Raw genomic sequence first — 18,604 nt, 5'->3', positions numbered from 1 at the left:
ATGACTTAAAGCTAAATGACTTGCTTTTTGTCTAACATCACATATGAATGAAAGGTTTTATTTTTAATGTGAGAGCATTTTGTGTATTCTATTACATTCTCTGAAAAGAAAGTTTTCTTGTTTTTATTCTTCTTTTTGCACCCTGTTTTGTTTTGAACTTTTTTACTGTTTAACATAATATAGCACAACTGCATTGAAAGATGTGGACACTGTGACACTCTCAATAGATAGGATATGACATTCACTAGCTAACTAAAATGCATATAATTGATTTTTGTTTACATGTTTTAATGAATAAACTTATTAATATGTTTGGCTTTTTTCAATCTGTCATCTTTTCTGTATAGTATTGGCATATAATTTTTAGACATTTTAAAGTGTGCTGTTACTTAGAAGAAGAGCAAATGTTTTTGAAATTTTACCATTTTCTCGCTTTTCCAGAAGACTCAAAAATAATCAAAGGATAAATAACTTCTAGACAGGAGGAAATTCATTGTTTTATGTAGGTCTGCCCTCTTATGTCTGTACTAGGAAATCTTGATCTTATTTTATTTGGGGAAAGTCACTGAAAACAACCTACAAAATCGAAACTGCTTATAATTAGATTGTTTTATGATCGTATCAATCATGAGCAATTTCACCGAGTTCAAGAAGGTTCATTTTAATGTAGGTGACTTGCATTAAATAAACATTTTGGACGAGATAAAATAAAAAAGACAACATTAAACATTTAAGAATTAGTTCAGTTTTGGTACCCTGTAAAGTAAGATTAGAGTTTATTCTACAGTAGAAAGTATTTGAGCATTTGGTATTTAAAAATGTTTAAATACATAGTTCATTATATCTTACTCTTTACACATCATGATAAACAGAATAAATAAGTTGCATTTAAAGAATGGGTTTTTGTTTTACAATATAATCTAAGGTACATTACAATATAATCTAAGGTACAGTATTCTGTAATCCTCAAGTATAAGGTTTTAATTTCTGTTAAGGCAGAATGAAAAACAAAAAAATTCTTTGTCTCTGTTTGACTTAGGAAAAACTCCATAACCTCACAGCTTATGGTTTGAAGCTGATGTTGTAATGAGCAACATAATGAAAAGGATAGAACTCATTATTGTAAAATTTCCACTTATTTTTTAAGATCATTGCAGCTAATTACAGAACTTGGTTATTTTTTGCGTGGGTTATTATTGACACCAGTGAAGTGAATGCATTACTTCTTGTTTATAAGCTCTTCTAGTTGATGTTAGGGATATCCAACCCATAGATGAGGTTTCACTCAAGAAATCCCTCTGTTAGTAAGAAACCCCTTTTCCCTCTGTTCTCAGATATCAGTGAACCAAAATTATCCCCCTTCCTATCTCCAGTACCCCTCAGGGATTCAGAAAAAACTTAAAAGCAATATTTCCTTCACTATTTTCTTAGTAGCACTTGTGTTACAAACCAAGGTCAACACTGACTTTTCCAGTTCTTTTAGTAACCATATTTTGGCAAATCGTATAGGAAATTACATATTTTCTACTCTTTAATAATTACTATATCGGTAGTATGTCTTGAACGTAGGTAAAATTACCGGATTGTACAATATAGGTGTAAACCATTTTAGACTTAATTTTAAACTGAGTCAATTTAAATTACCAAATTTTGGTGAATATATTTTCCAAACCAGTTTTTACTTCTATTGTTTAGTGAGTTGTTGGAAGATATTTTTAAATGACTAGAGGGGACTAGATTAGTATTGCTGGATCTATAATTTAGTGTAGTTGAGTGGCCTACCAAATATGTATTTACCATCTGGGTGATAGATTAATGAAAATAGCTAAGCCCTATCATAAACAATAGTGGGATTAAAAAGTTCATTTCAAGGGCTTCCCTGGTGGCGCAGTGGTTGAGAGTCAGTCCGCCTGCCGATGCAGGGGACACGGGTTCGTGCTCGGTCTGGGAAGATCCCACATGCCGCGGAGCAGCTGGGCCCGTGAGCCATGGCTGCTGAGCCTGCGCATCCGGAGCCTGTGCTCCGCAACGGGAGAGGCCACAGCAGTGAGAGGCCCGCGTACCACCAAAAAAAAAAAGTTCATTTCAAAATTTAATCAAAGAATTTGTTAATTTTGGAGAGATAGTTAAAAATTTTATTTTTTAATGCTTGAAATAGTATTTTTTCTTTTATTCTGTTCCCTGCCTACATTGAGTGTGAGATTAGAACAGAAGACAACCTGTAAAATCATTCTGATGTCTTAAAATTTCATTATTCCAGAGATACAGTGTGGCAGTTATGTGCTCTAACTCAGATAATTAGCTATAGTGCCTTAAATTAAGGTTGATTCTGTTCTATTAGTGTATTAGTATTTATGGCTAATCACAATGTCAGATGTTAAATTAACCAACAGTTCTTGTCTGTTGATCATAAGGTCCTAGAGAGAACAGATTTACAGTTTACCTACATGTGCTAAAATTCTGTAATTCTTTGAAAAAATTAGTTAAATTTTACTTATGTAAGGGTATGATCTTGGTTTTTTTAACTTGATTCACATAAACTTAAAATATTAGGGTAGTATACAAAAAACATAATTTCTATTTTAGAATGTACGTTCTGATAGAATTACTACAAAGACTTCTGTATGATGATAGTAAAGATAACAGATGTTAGGCCTGTTTCAGATGATGACATTTCATTTGAATGATTATTTTGATATACTTGGTAAAGACCTGAAAAATACTTAATAAACATCAAAGAGGCTTTTACAGTACAGTATAAATTATATTTACCCCCAAAGAGTGAAGCTAATGCTTTATATATGAAGTGAACTTGTTAGCAGTGCAATTTCAAAACTAAACCCCTAGTTCATCCTTAGGAAAGATTTGGGATAGAAACTTATAAGCTCTTTTGAGAAAATTAGCAGTTACATTATAGTCATTTTAAAGTTAATTTTTTAAAATAAAGCCCTTTTTATGTTTACAACATCCAGCAGATGAATACATTTGCTAACAATTTGTTTTGTTCCAAATCTTGACCTTTTCACAAAGAAATTCTTCTACTTAGGAAGTGGTCTCTTATATAGTATTGTTTTCCCTTCTTCATGGGATGATAGATTTTAAGCTGATGGTGATAAGTTGCAGCACTGGAGATTGCAGCAGAACTTCAGAGAAGCATCACGATGATGCAAATCAGCAAGAGACATATTAAGATGAGACAGAAATTGACAAATAGGTTCTGGAGATTTTGACGTGCGTGTTGAGGCACGTCAATGGTTGAAGCTCTTCTTATAGCAGAGCGAGTGAGGTATTGGACTTTATCCATGACACCAGGACGGCAGGAAGCCTGAAGTTTTAAACGGTCAAGAGAAAGATAAAAAGCTGCCAGCCAAGTGTGAGATCACTGTCTTCTTTTAGGTTGTCTGGAATGTAAAAATAGAAAATGGATTAGCATAATATGTGTAACCTATCCTCTGAACAGGTAAAACAGTTTTGCGTTAATCCCTCTTCCTCAACATTATTTGTATTTATGACATCAAATATCTCTATAGTCTGTGTGTGTGTTGCTCTGTCTCTGTCAATCTGTTTTGGTGATGGTCACCATGATGTCTTGTATTTGGGGTGTAATAACTTTAGTCTTTGCCTCCTCCTCTCAAAATGACTGGAAGTATAGTTTGGTTAGGGTGCAGCTTGTTTTGGGCTATTCCCTTGGGCAAAAGTTCTTACATATAGTTTATTTCTTTAATGAATTTATTTATTTTTGGCTGTGTTGGGTCTTTGTTGCTGTGTGTAGGCTTTCTTTAGCTGCGGCGAGTGGGGGCTACTCTTCGTTGCGGTGCGTGGGCTTCTCATTGTGGTGCCTTCTCTTTTTTGTGGAGCACGGGTTCTAGGCGTGTGGGCTGCAGTAGTTTTGGCACGTGGGCTCAGTAGTTGTGGCTTGCGGGCTCAGTAGTTGTGGCTCGCAGGCTCTAGAGCGCAGGCTCAGTAGTTGTGGTGCACGGGCTTAGTTGCTCCATGGCATGTGGGATCTTCCCAGACCAGGGCTCGAACCCGTGCCCCCTGCATTGGCAGGCAGGTTCTCTACCTCTGCACCACCAGGGAAGTCCTTACATATAGTTTTATTAAGGCTGTTTCTCTGTGAGCATAATTGTTGTGAACATTAGTATATAAATAGCTCCAGAGCAAGTCGTATAATAAGAAATGCATGCATTCAATTATTCTCTGGATGTTGATTTCACTCCAGAATAAAATAGTTCAATGAGCAGTGTTTTAACAGAACTATAGATTCAAATGTTTCTCATTCCTTTTTATGATTTTATAGCTTTGTAGAATATGCTATTTTAAGTAACTTTTTAACAAGATGATAGTAAGTACTCAAGGCTGTCAAGACTCAGAACGCATAGTAATAAAATTATCATTATCTCACTGTCTACCACAGACAGTTGCTATTTGCAAAGGACCTGTACTTAAGAACAGCATTTCCATTTGTTTTCTTTCAGAGCTCCCACAAGCTATTCTGCCTAGTTAATTAATTAGTTGCTGCCTAATCAATTATCGGTGCTAATTAATTAACAAAACAAAACTTAAAACAACAGATCATTGTAGAAAATTAGATATAGATTAAAAATTAGCTGTGAGTTAACTGCCCAGAGATAATAGCTATTAACATTTGGTGATATTTGTTGTCAATCAGGATACGTCTGTGTAAATTTTGAAATAAGAAAAATTAGAAATGGAATTTAAAAAATAACTGTAATTAACTGTCAAAGATAATAGCTGTTAACATTTGTTGATATATCACTGCTAATCAAGATATTACTACCTTACCCCAGCTGCCTGATTTCGTTTTCTCTCTAGTGGCTATATGTCTCATGAAAACCCATCTCAACCTTCAGCTGTATTTCTGAGAGAGACTAGTGCTGAAGACAGCAGAGGGAAGAACTGAAAGAATGAGGAAGGGGAAGATATATATTAGGACTGATCAGTGAGAACTCCTCATTTATTGTTACAAAGAAACCATGTGGTATATGGTGGTTAGATTCTATATAATTTCAGCACTTCAACTTGGCTGTATTAATTTTTTTTAACATCTTTTTTGGAGTATAACTGCTTTACAATTGTGTGTTAGTTTCTGCTGTATAACAAAGTGAATCAGCTATACGCATACATATATCCCCATATCCCCTCCCTCTTGCATCTCCCTCCCACCCTCCCTATCCCACCCTAGGTGGTCACAAAGCACCGAGCTGATCTCCCTGTGCTATGCAGCTGCTTCCCACTAGCTATCTATTTTACATTTGGTAGTGTATATATATGTTTGAATTATGGGCTTTCATTTGGCTGAAGACTCTGGTCTCCTTCATAGTATTGGCCTATAGTGAGGAGATCCAAAAAACCAACTTAGGTCAAACTTCATTCTTTCAAAGAGTTGGTAACAAACTGTGTTTCTCTAGTGCACACACACACATATATATATACATATATATATATATATATATGTCTTTAGCATATATTCTCCATTCTCCAACACAAGTGGCTGTTACTTAATAGAAAATGACAGCATAATCTTGGTATAAATTTAATTTAATTACTTTTTTTTTAATTCCTCAGGTAAAATACTATAGAAATAAAGGGGTTTTCTTTTGTTCCTTAAGAAGAAGCATCCTTTAAGTTGTTTCGGCTTATATTTGTTTATTATAGATATAGCGGATCTATACTGTTGGGTAATTATGGAGAAGGTTTTCTTTGTTACTTTATTATATAAATCTGACTAACCTCTTTATATAACAGAGTACAACTAAGAAGGTTGTAAAGAATTAGCATTGGTAATTCCTATTTAAACTTAATTTTTGTGAAGTTTCAGGACTTAAATGGTATAAAAGGTCTAAATTTTAAAATTATTGTGAGATATAACATGGAATGGGAAGAGCAGGCCAGTTATTCATCATGAAGCATATACAAGAGTCACTCCCTACCCTGACACTGGTGAGTGGTGCTTGAGTCACATGAAACATGTCACCTTTCCATAAATACTTCATTCCCTTTTATGATTCTGTGCTTTGCACATGTTGTTCTGGCTCTGCCTGGAATGTCTTCCCTCCCCCTGCCTCTACCTTTGATTCTTTGCCAGGCAAACTTCAGTTAATCCTTAAGGCCCAGTTTAAATATCACTTCCTAATGAAACCTTCCATTACTCATTAAGGCAGAATTGGTTATCACCTCTGTTGGGTTTTAGTAGGGCTCTGGTATTACCTGTATCAAGATATGGCTATTGGGCTGTGCTGTAATTTTGATTTACATGCCTAGTTCTAGTTCGTGAGTATAAGAAATCACGTGTTTATTTTGTATTCTAGTACTTAGTGCAAAATTAGTACCATTTGAACAAGTCAGTGAAGTTGAACAAGGGTTTTTATGATTTACTTTAATATTTTTAGAAAATTATTAATGATCAAAGATAGTGCTGTGATTAACAGATTAACCATGTAGAAAATAGAATTTGATAAACACATAATCTCCAATATTCTTCTCAAGTCTCTTTGTTAGCCTGAACTGGGCTTTGTACAAGTGGATATTTGGTGTTTGTGAAATACAGAGAGGTGTGCCCTAAATAGATGAGCTATCTAATGATGAATATACAATGAATAGATTTTAAAGATGATCTCATAATACTTCAGCCAACTATTGTTGGAAAAGGATAGTTTGTTCCTGGAGACAAGTTGATTATAAAGGAGACAACCAAAGATACTGTCTTACTTCTTGTCAAACTTAGAAATATGTTATAATTCTAGAGTGATTTGTAGTCACTTTATAACCTTATGCTAAAACCAAAACAAATCTACTTTACATGCTGAAATGTTAGCTATATGCATGCAATTTATTGGGCCCAATTTATTTTACAGTGGTACAATCTGCAATGTGTTGAATCCTAATTCTGCTGAACTTCCAAAATCTGTATGATAATTAAGCCAAAATTCATCCCTACAAGATGGGGCTTCCAGTCATATGTTGAGAATTGAAAAACCGTGTGTGGGAACAGCACAGTCCTATTTTTAGAGTTGTCTGTGACCTTCACTACATCATAATTTATGGCATGGTTGTCAGGTGTTTATTTTTTTCCTCCTCTGTGGTCACAACCATCCTATGAGTTTAGAACTCTTGCAGTCTTTTTTTCCTTCTTTTTCTTAGAGCCAAGCTGTTAATGCAGTATTATTTGGTAGAGAGCCTAGAAAAATAGTTTCACTGTATTTTCATTTAATTTAATCTTTTAGAGCATTCTTTTGGGATAGTCAGAAATCGATTGTGTTGGGGTATTCTGAACTTACATCTGGCCTAAACATCCAAGGAGACTGAAATTAGCTCTACCCCCCCAACACCCCCCCCCGGAGGGGGCTTTTTAAAAGGATGACAGTTATGTAAGTTAAGTGTTTAGGACAAGAGGAGTAAGGATACTTTGAAAATTAATTCATTATCTGGGCCCTAGTATCAGAATATTGAAAATATGAAAGATGCTTTGATAGGAATTTGGTTGTAGATGTGCCAGATCCGTCTCTTGAGTTACATGTAAGTGGCAGAAAAGTACCCACAGAGTATTTTGTATGCCTGTGGGCACTGTGATTATTCAAATTTTTGGAAGGATGGGAAGAATAACCCTTTACTGTTCTTTGTAGGATTTATAAAGCCTTTGCTTGTCCGCTTTTCCTCTTTTGCTCAAAAAGATGAAATTGGGAAGTAAATACAGTCAAGTTCAAGACAGTATTCTGTTTTTTTGAAGTGGAAGAAGGAGAGACCAAACTACAGGCAACTCTAATCCTTCAACAGGTATCATGTGCCATGTTAGGCAACATTTTGGGTGCAAGGTACCTGTCAGCTTCTGCAGTAGTTCTCACTTTGTCTGCATTAATTTCTATTTCTTAAGGTAACATCAGATGCATTCTTGTGCAAAAGGAACTTCAGTAGACTTTTGCAGACTGTTGGTGTCTGCTTTATGACTTGCTAGACAATTGATACCTTAACGATGTTATATACACTGAGCAGTAATCCCCACGTGTAATTTAAGCACTTTCAGTGCTTTGCAGAACTTACTGAACTTCAGTTTTTTTTCAGTACTCCCTCTGCTGAAACCATAAATTCCTTAGATTCTTTATTTGTGGTGTTCAGAATTTTGCTTCCCTTTAATTTTTATCTGCTTGTTTATGCTTTTAGTAAAGTAAATATGGACATATTTTGCTAGTAAATTCAAGTAATACACATCTAAGAGTACAGTCTGACAGATCATTTTTTGAAAAATTTTTCCCATTAGGTTGGTTCAGAAGATTAGAATTCTCTATAGATTTGAGTTACAGGACTTGTCTATATTAGGATTATTGGGGGGGGCGTTATTTTTTCCTACTCTTTGCTGTCATTTTCTCAGATAATCCAGAAGCGATTGTGTATGCATCTTTTTTGTTGTGGTTGTTGAATTAAATCAGGACAGTTCATCATTAGATTTGTCATCAATCTGTTGGCATCCAAAAGTTCACTTTGGTAGAATCATTTTCCTTTTGAGATTGCCTAATGCTAATAAACTTGGAAGTTATTTTGTGTCAGCAACTTTTCAGAGCTTTGTTGGTCCACACTGGCTATTTGAAAGAATCTTCAAGCTGCTTCTGCCTGGTTATGAGAAGAATTGTGTAAACATATAAAAATCAACATATTCTCAACCCCTAAACTGACCCCATAATGAATTGTTTCCCTGAGTTCAAAGCTCTGCCTTTAGGAAAATTCATTAAACAGCAGCATACAGATTTTCTCTTTGAAATTGGCACACTGCTGTTGCTAGTCTGTAGGCTTGTCTTTATTGTCTGTTTATTATGCTAAGATTAATTTATTTGCAATTAAAATATTCTTTTTAACCTTCAGATTCTTCTTCGGGGGGAAAAGCATGTGAGGAGGAAGTGTAGATGAAGTTTTAAGGAAAATGAATGCCAATTAAATATATCCCCACTAATGTGGGTAAGTTGGCCTTCCCTCTCCCCCTGTTTTGGAAAAGACCTGAAGGTGAAATACATTTTAGAAAGCACTAGAGGTCCTCAGTTGACTAAAAGTTTACTGGGGTGGAGATGTACACCCAGGCCTCATTTTCTTGTGTTTCTCTGGTAATACATGCTTCAGAGTTATGTAGGGTAAGAACATTGATGTACTATTTCTGGAAATGTTCAAAGAGACTACATATTATCTGATTTAGGTCACTGTAATTTAGAAACATCACTTCCTTGATTTCTAACCATTAGGTTTTCTTCTTTGCTGGTGTGATCAGTACCGTGTTAACAGTTTAGATGAAAGTTAGTGATTTTCATAGCATAAATAAAGCAAGATTGCTCTATTCAAGCACTTCAGAACAAATGAGGTTAAATATTTTAAATGGTAGAATGTGAGGAGGTCAGAAATGAAACTTAGGAAAGCCAAGGATTTAATATGGAACTGGAATAAAATACGAAAGTGTGGTTTTTGTTTATGCAAGTATTCTCCTATCTCCAATTAATTAGTGAGATTAAGAAACAGTACATAACAAAATGTAATTTTTTGAAAAGTTTTGAGGAGAAATTAACCTGATTTTTAGGTATCAAAGCTAAAGATTAAAGACATGAGTATTTTAGCAATGAAACAAATTAAATAAAAAGAAACTTTAATTTGTGCATGTTATTGTTCTTTAAAATCTGTGCAGTTAGTTTGAGTTTTGTCTTCCAGGGTGTATTGCTTAATAACTGAGGACATCTATAACTTTCTTATATTCCTGGCTTTGAAAGTGATCAGGAGAATATTATAAGGCTATTAAGGACATCATACCTCATGCATAAATTTAACTTTAAATGAAATGGAATGGTTTTAAATTAAAATAGAAGTTTGTATCCTCTAACTTTGCCTTTTAGAGTGCCATTTGAGGACTTTCAATTTATTTTGTTTTGCCAATGTCATGATTTATTTTTAAGCCATGTTGATCAGTGGATGAGATGTGTGTGTGGTTTAGAGTCATAAAATCTTGGCTCTTGTCAAGGCTCCACCATTTCCTAGCTCTGTGACCTTGGGCAGTTCACCTTTTTGCATCTGTTCCTAAACTGTAAAATAGAGATGGAGTGTCAAACATATAGGGATTTAAGAGGATCAAATGAAATATTTGTATACGGTGCATTTAGAAAATTGTTCAAGAATAAAGAAGGAAGTTTTAATTGCCCTCATTATTTCTAGGATTGGTAATAAATATACAGTCTAATTTAGGTACTCTAATTTTTACATTTAATTTTTACTTAAAACTTTAATACATGACACAGTTAATATTTTACCTAATACATTTAATACATTAAAATTTTAATTCTTCTGGGGAACTATTTTGTTTATGCAAATATTCTATCTCCAATTAATTAGTGAGATTAAGAAATAAATAATATCAATAAGTAACGAAATGCAGTTTTTTCTGGAATATTATTTTCCTTTATGTCCACTGAAATACTGTTAAAATAATTTTGATACTTGAGTTTTAGGAAATGATAGTGACATGACTCCTCTTATTTAAACAGAGTACTCTAGCTCTTTCACGTGTTTTTAAGACTTAATCAATTTTTCATAATTTAAACATCTTTCACATTTCTTCCATCAGACACTTTTTTTTTCTTTTAAGCACTTAGTCTTAAACCACATGAAACAAAGACAGGACTTAAATTTCACCTTATGAAAGAGATGAACTAGTTGGGACATTATGTCTGGCACTAGGGTATTATGTTTCAAATTTGAATAACAGTCACTGTAACTATGTAATTTCCGTTAATCTGGCACACGAAGGATAACTTTAATAGCAGAATTTCTGCTCTTTCTAGAAATTAACTTCGTGGAGCAGTATGTGATGTGAAATTTTGGTACTATAAAAGAATTCATGAACATCTCATATGAAGTGTGAGAATGTAATTTGATAGATATTTGAGTAAAAATGCATAAATCTGCATATAAAACACCTGCACTGAGTGACTCTTGTGTAACATCAAAGGAAAAACATTTTATGAATATGAAGATACTTAGAGGTAGTTGGGGTGCCTCAGTGGTAGACAGAAATTATAAATGCTTTTGCATGCCTCAAGGAAAGCTGCTTAAGGAATTATACAAAGTTCTTATTTATAAAAAGCAGTAGAGTTAACATTGGTCATAAGAACTTAGAATTCTAGAGGTAAATTTTATTTTGACATATATATAAAAATAAAAATAATGAAATAAAATCAATGTAGTATCCTTTATGCCCTGACTGAAAGTTAAGAATGAAAACACATTTCATATATTAAATTGAGAATAAAGAGTAGAGTAGAATTTAAACAGAAGTTATAAAATTTATGGTGGCATCTCCATTCCTGGGCATTTTTTCATCCTCCTCTCCACCTTCCAAATACAAGAGAGGAAACTGAGGAACACTGGAGGATAGTAACTTGATAAAAGTATATTCATTAATAGCAGAATAAACATTCATTTGATCAAATTCACTCAAATGAGATACTTAGGAATATTTGTGCTACCAAAATAACATCTCTTTATTTTTAAAATAAAGAAATTAATGTTCTGTAACTTCAGAAAGAATTTTACATGTTTTTGACAAGTGTTTTGAAATGTCCAAACTTGTTATTTATGATATAATATTGAATTTAATATAAATAACTCAATTTATTAAAAGCTTGGATTTTTTAATAGAAGTTGACTGGACTTAGTTCGTGCTGTATGTTCTTAAACTCCACTTCATTAATATTCCCTGTAAAGAATCATAATGATAATATTGGAGTAGTGATGCCAGTAACACAACTGTTCTTAGTATTCCGGATGTAAGCAGACAGCTCAGTCCTACCCTACTTCTCAGCAGAGTAACACATAACAAAATGAAACCACATTTTTGCATGGAGAAATCAAATCACCACTAGTACCAAACGTGGTAACATGATTGAAAGATATTTTAATTGGCAGAAATTTACTTTTGAAGAGCAATAAAAGTGAAGGTTAACTTAAAATGACAAACCAACAACCAGGACCAAAGATGACTGCTATCTTTATCATTTCTGGGTTAAGTCTTTTTCTTACTATCACTGAATGGGTAAGCATTTATTTAGAAATTAAGCTTTATGTCAGTCAGACATATTATTATCTAACTTTGAACTGAAGTTTATAAAATATGATTAACTTCTTAAAAAGTTCAGTAAGTTTGAGTTATAGAAAGTAAGAATTGCCATAATCAGTGAAATCTGTTTCTTACCTTGGCTGTTGTGATGATCACAATATAGAATATTGTAAGTTGTATGAAGTATTATCCGGCGTTTAGCTGGAAAGTTTTCTGACTGTTACCAGAGTTATGGGAACAATTGAAGTAGGTGGAGGAGAAAAAGTGTTCTAGGGAGGTCTTATGATGTCACGCAGGAATTCTGAAGTTATGATTGGTTAGCCATAGTCTTATCACAACCAAACTTTTTAGAATGTCATTTATCTTAACCTTAGGTATGGAAAGGTCATTAACACTTTGTGCCTTTTGTTCTTTATTTTAAAAAGTATATGAGAGATAAGTGAAAAAGTAAGTTCAGCGTGATAGAAAGCTCTTTTTTAGAGGTTCATGCATCTTCAGGCTTAGAAGTAATTGTAAACTGAGGGTAATAATGTTGAAGAACTAAAATAAAGTAATAGGAATTTTAATAGAATGAGAATAATAATACTGGCTTAAGCCAAACAACTTTCATTGAGTTTGTTGTTGCTGTTGCTTTAATACTGCAGCTTCATAATGTTAACTTCTAGCAAGACAATAATTAAACATTGTCACAGAATCAAATTTTATACCTTTTCCTGACTTATTTTCTTCTTTTCTCATACCTACGTGTGTATGGGGGAGAGAGTATGTGTGAGAAAGCCAGGCTGAGAAATCTGATTTTGGTTTTAAAAACTCTGTGTTTTCTTAGTTAGGGCTTTAACAACATTTTTATGAATAGTAATTCTCATTTGAACTGATAGATATCACCCCAAGAAAAGTTGCTGTTTACACATTTAAGTACTTAGGATTTTTTAACAGCTACATTAAATTACCATAAAATCTTACTAAAATTCCAATAAGCTGACAGTATCAAGAGTAACTTTCTAGCAAAAAAGAAATAGTCACAAATCACTAATCAGTGACATCCTAGTTAGTGATACTTTATTGACAATAGGTGTGCATGTGTTTGGAAATTTAGTACTTCTGAAAGGGTGTGCCTCATTTAATGCAGCAGTTGTTTTCCTGAAAATTACTGTGTAAATGAAATTTTAGTAAATGGAATGATGTTTTGAACTTCTGAGAACAGAAAAGGATTCCTTCGACAAGCCAGGCATCATTTTCCTGTTTTTTGTGATTATTTTGTTTATATATTAGATTTACTTAAATCACCACACCTCCAGATTCTAATTCTTAAACCTCAACTGGAATTCTGGAGAAGCCACTTGTTAGTTTTAATTTTTAAAGTACTTACAGCAGGGTGAACTCAGCCCGCTTCACTTCCTTGTGGGCAACTAAAGTCTTTTGCAGCAGCTGCTTACGTGTCCTTAAATGGAGATGATTCTGGCTCCTTCCAAAGAAAGATAAATCCTTTGCTAGAACAAATCTCTTGTTATTTAAAGAATCAACTAAAACTATCAGAAATAACATTCAGCAAAGGCCCTCTGTAAACATTGCTAAGGGAAAATTTTACAACTTAAAAGTAAAACCCCAAATTAAATGAATTGCATGAATGTTTCACAGTTTGCTCAGTGCTATTCAAGCATTTTTTCTTTCAACCATTACATAATGAGGATCTCTTATTATTACCAATTGCCAATGATTACTGAAATACAAAACCTAGGGCCTTGAAATATAACCCTAAGGTGGTTTACAGTAATTTGTCAAAGATGACATAGCTGCTAAGGGACAGACTGAGGGTTTAAGTCCAGGTCTGTTTAGTTATAATTCTCTGATAGGTTGGCATGTTGTGTGGGGGGAAAGTCATAATCTGGACATGGATTTCACAGAGTAGTATACGTCAACTAAGGAATTTTAAGATGGAGATAGCTGAATTACTGAAAACTCAAACTATTTTTAGAAAGTCTGCTTTAAGTTCACCTACACATTCATTTGAAAGTGAAGCTTAGGGGATAGATCATTGTAGTTGCACCTCTAGTTCTAAGAAAATAGAATTAGTAATACTTAGTTGTATAAGAAACCTCCACAGACCAAATAAAATATGGCCTAGATATTTCACATGTTGGCAGATTTGCTTAAAAGCATATATAGGTGGGCACACACACCCTTAGAAGGATACTAACAAACTGTGTTAGAGTTGGAAAATGGAGATGAAAATTTACTTTTCGGATTGGTACAAGGGCGGGAGCTTCTGTGTTTACCTTTTTCATTTTGGTTAGCTGCTGCCGAGGAGGGTGATCCCTATTATTTCTCCAGACGGAGCTCTAGGAAGTGCTACACCTTCGTTTTAGGCTGATGGCCTAAACAGAAAGTTGCTTACTAGGAGCATTGGTGAGCTGCAGTATAGTCAGTAGATTGTTCCTCAAAAATTCCACAGTGAGGGGCTGGAAAGTGTTTTTAGAGGCGCTTTGTCAGAATCTTCATTCAGAGTCAGACTATAGTCTGAATCCATTTTTGGTCGCATGACCTTATACAAACTTGTCTAAGCTGCCTTATCTGTGGAATGGGTTTGTTGTGAGGATTTAATGAGAAGAAGTATGTATAATGACTATTAGAGATCTTGCAACACAGTGTCCATTTAGTGTTACCACTTATTTTCCTTTTGAAGATGATTCTTAATCTGCAGTCCATGGGTAGAGTTCAGTGCCCTTTGAACTTGGATAGGAAAAATGTCAGACATCTTCATTTTTACTAAACTCTAAATGAGATTTAGCATTTCTTCAGTTTTGACTGTAGGCCACAAACTGCAAAAGTATTAGCAGTATGTTTGACTGTCACCGTTAGCAATCTTAGATAATTTCATATAGTATAGTTGTTGCAGATAGCTTGAAATACTGCTTACATTCATACCACTTGAAATTACAAAATTAGACCTGCCTGTAAATATATTGTTATTTAATACATGAATAAAGAAGCATAACAGAAAAGGAAAATAAAAGAAAAGCAGAAATATTACAACACAAATTTGTTTCTTTTTAAAATATTTATTTCAGTGTAATTTATTTCCTTTCTAATCCTATGTATCTCACTTAATTCTTTTCAAGTTTTATTTTATTTTATTTTTTGATATGGACCATTTTTAAAGTCCTTATTTAATTTGTTACAGTATTGATTCTGCTTTACGTTTTGGTTTTTTGGCCGTGAGGCATGTGGGATCTTAGCTCCCCGACCAGGGATCAAACCTGCACCCACTGCATTGGAAGGTGAAATCTTAACCACTGGACTACCAGGGAAGTCCCTAAAGTTTTATTTTAGAACAGTTCTAAATTTACAGACTTATTGCAAATATAGAGAGCTCCTGTATACCCCATACCCAGTGTCCCCTGTTGTTAACATATCCTACGTGAGTATGGTACATTTCTCACAGCGGTTATACCAGTGTTGATACTAAAGCCCATACTTTATGCAGATTTCCTGTTTCCCCTGGTGTTCCTTTTCTTTCCCAGGATTCTTTCCAGGACACCAGATTACATTTAGTAGTCGTGCCTCCTTTGGTCCACTTGGTTGTGACCGTTTCTTACAGAATGTCCACAGTTGGGATTCGTCTGATGTTTCTCTCATGGCTAGGGCTGGTTAATGTGTTTTTGAGAGGAAGATCAGAGAGGTAAAGTGCCGTTTTCATCACATATCAAGTGTACATACTATCAGCATGACTTACCGATGTCGTTAACCTTGATCACCTGGCTGAAGTGAAGTATTCGTCAAGTTTCTCCATGGTAAAGTTACTCTTTTCCCTCTCCCTCCTTACTGTACTCTCCAGAAGAAAGTTACTATGCACAGCCCACCCTTACACTTCACTACCTTAAGAGTGGGGTGTCTATAAAAATTACTTGGCATCCTATGTATTTTATGATATAAAAACATTGAGAACAGGTCAGTAGGCTCTAGCTGTCTGCCAAAAAATGTCCATGGCACAAAAAATTAAGTCCTATGCTGGGGGTTGTTTCTGTCGTAGTATGGGGCAGCCCTTTGTGGAAAGAAGACTGAGTTCTCAAACAGGCTAAAATCCAGACCTCCTAGTTTGCTTTTTTAGGCACTGCTTTTCCAGCTTTGTCTCGTATCACATTCCCTTGTATCCTGTGCTGTGGCCTTGTACAGCTGCCTGCGGCTTTTTGAACAGGCTGTTGTTCTATTTTAAGCCTCCTCACTTTTTGTAGGAATGTCCTCCTTACTAACCTTTATTCCCATTAAAGTGCTAGTTTCAATTTATGTCTTCTGTGCAGCCCTCTCTTATGCTATATACTTTTGCATGTTACCCGTATTATTATGTCTCATTTTATTGTGTTTATTAGTATATCTGCCTAGACTAGATTCCAAGCTACTTGAGAACTATCCAATAACTCTTATATAACTATAACTATATATAACTTATATAACTCTATAACTATCCAATTTATACCCTCTTTATTCCTTATAGTATAGAACCTGGCTTATAGCAATTCTTAAATATTGGCTGAATGGATGATTGGATGAGTGAGTGAATAAAGGGGGAACTAGGAAAGATTGCAAGGTGGTAGTGAATGAGTGATTCTGCAGAAGTAAGTGTTATAAACAGTTAAAAACTTCTCACTTTTAAAGCTCATCATGGGGGAGGAGGAGAATAATTGGGAGAGATTGGGGATAAGAGTACAGTAACTGAGAAAATAAACTTTCTTGTCATTTAAAGATGATGTAAATATATTTGTAAAGACTGAAGGAAGGTGGAACCATAAGCCTACGCTTCCTGAATTGAGCCTCTAAATTTTTTTTTTAACTTTTGTTTTCTTTGCTCATTGGATTCATAATAATTCATGTTACTTTATATACTCTTAATATTGCAAGACCTGCTTTTATTTATGTAATTATTTAGTTTTTATTTTATTTTAATAGTGAAAAAAGAAAGCACCTCTAAGATTACCACCTGAACATAAGCTCGGATGTTAATAACTTATGCCTAACCACATGGTCTTGCCATGTTCCCCCTATCTTCCCCACCCAAGTAAATGATTATTCTGATTCCTGGGTTAATTTCTTTACATTTGTTTTTATAGTTTTGTGGCATTTTAAATTATGTATTCCTTAAAAGTTCTTGTAATTTTACTTAACTCTGTGTAAAGGAAATTATGATGTATAAAAATCTTTTACGCTGAGTATTTAAACTTCAAGTTGTAGGGGTATGTCAGAAGCAAAAGAAGCTTCAAGGTAGACCTTTTTTTTTCTCTGGAAACTCTTTGACTAAAATAATTTAAGTGGTGACAGAATTAAAGCATTTTAATACTTAAATATATAATACAGCAAAATGTAAGCTGTGAATACATTTTTGTGATACTTCAAAGATAGGGAGCTTTTTAAGGTTAGACCCCCTAGACTCCCAAGGATTTTACCTAACTCTTAAGGGTTCTGTTCTATTAAAAGTTTGAGAATTACTGCCTTAAAATTTAAAGCTACCTAAAGAGGGATTAGTTGAAAAAAAAACATCTAAGAGCAAAAATGATGAGACTAGTAGTCTGAGACTTAGGGGATGGGGAAGTGCCTAAGGTAATAGAGAAGAGAGAATAGGAGTTATTCATCAAGTCGTGGGTAAAAAAGACCAATAATAAAGTAACTTATAAAACTTGAGATCATTTAGGGGAGGTAGATTCGCTTTTAAAATTGACTTGTCAGATACTTGAAGGCTCAAGCATTTTATTTTTTCGTAAGTGCCGAACTCTGGACAGATTCTCTTTCCTTATTAAATATCCCAGTTAGCAATGGGGAAGTTTGACATCAAGAGAAGCCAGTTAGTTTAAGGGAGGGGCTTGTCATGTAGGTTTACACAATTTGGGAGAAATGTACAAAATACACTCTAAGTGATGGGAAGAACTGCTATAGCATATTCTGCGGCTTTTTAAGGAACTTGTCTATCGGTAAACAAGTAATATATAGGTGAAACATTTAACATTTGGAAGTTAACCACTATTGCAAGATAACACTAGGAGGTCAAGAAAATTCAGGATCGAGAGTCAAATTAGCACATGTAGTAAGAAGCAATATGATTTCTAAGAGAACTGCATATTTTATACAAAAGAAGCTGGCAGAACTGAAGCCAAAATAAGTGGAAAATCTCTCTCTCTCTCTCTCTCTCTCTCTCTCACACACACACACACACACACACACACACACACGCATACACACATACATAACCAATTTAACAACAAAAAACAACCCTCAGATCTCCAGATACTTGCTTCAGAACTCTGTAGACCATGATGCTGTTCCTTTGTTAGGAAGATTCTAATCCACTTCAATGATTTGTAGTCCCACCCCGTCCATTATATTCATTATCTTTGTGCTTGGCATCCCAGCAACTGAGCTCCTTGCATTCCCAATCTTTATGGTGGCATCATTATTTATTTTGTCATCCAAAATGGAAATTTGAGACTCATCCTTCTTTCTGTCTTCTCCCAG

The 18,604-nt window shown here is 34.4% G+C and overlaps 2 protein-coding genes across 2 annotated transcripts in view; one reads left to right on the top strand and one right to left on the bottom strand.

The window, feature by feature from the left end:
- The window catches only part of CEP85L (centrosomal protein 85 like), a 155,965-nt gene that overhangs the window by 60,569 nt on the left and 76,792 nt on the right, over positions 1 to 18,604 (top strand). The gene's annotated exons all lie outside the window — the stretch shown is intronic.
- Positions 2,135 to 12,375, bottom strand: PLN (phospholamban). Its single transcript, XM_029223747.1, has 2 exons — positions 12,239 to 12,375; positions 2,135 to 3,401 (listed from the first exon to the last, which is right to left on the bottom strand). Exon 2 carries the CDS (start codon positions 3,302 to 3,304, stop codon positions 3,146 to 3,148), a length of 159 nt encoding a protein of 52 aa, XP_029079580.1. The 5' UTR covers positions 3,305 to 3,401; positions 12,239 to 12,375; the 3' UTR covers positions 2,135 to 3,145.

The sequence above is a fragment of the Monodon monoceros genome, unplaced genomic scaffold (assembly GCF_005190385.1).
Source record: "Monodon monoceros isolate NGI ecotype Baffin Bay Population unplaced genomic scaffold, NGI_Narwhal_1 Super_Scaffold_15, whole genome shotgun sequence".
Taxonomy (NCBI): Eukaryota; Metazoa; Chordata; class Mammalia; order Artiodactyla; family Monodontidae; genus Monodon; species Monodon monoceros.
Note: the sequence above shows the minus strand (reverse complement) of the source record. Positions and strands in the feature narration are given on the sequence as shown.

Excerpts from the sequence above, each read along its gene's own strand:
- PLN (XM_029223747.1), bottom strand. The coding sequence starts at position 3,304 with ATGGATAAAGTCCAATACCTCACTCGCTCTGCTATAAGAAGAGCTTCA.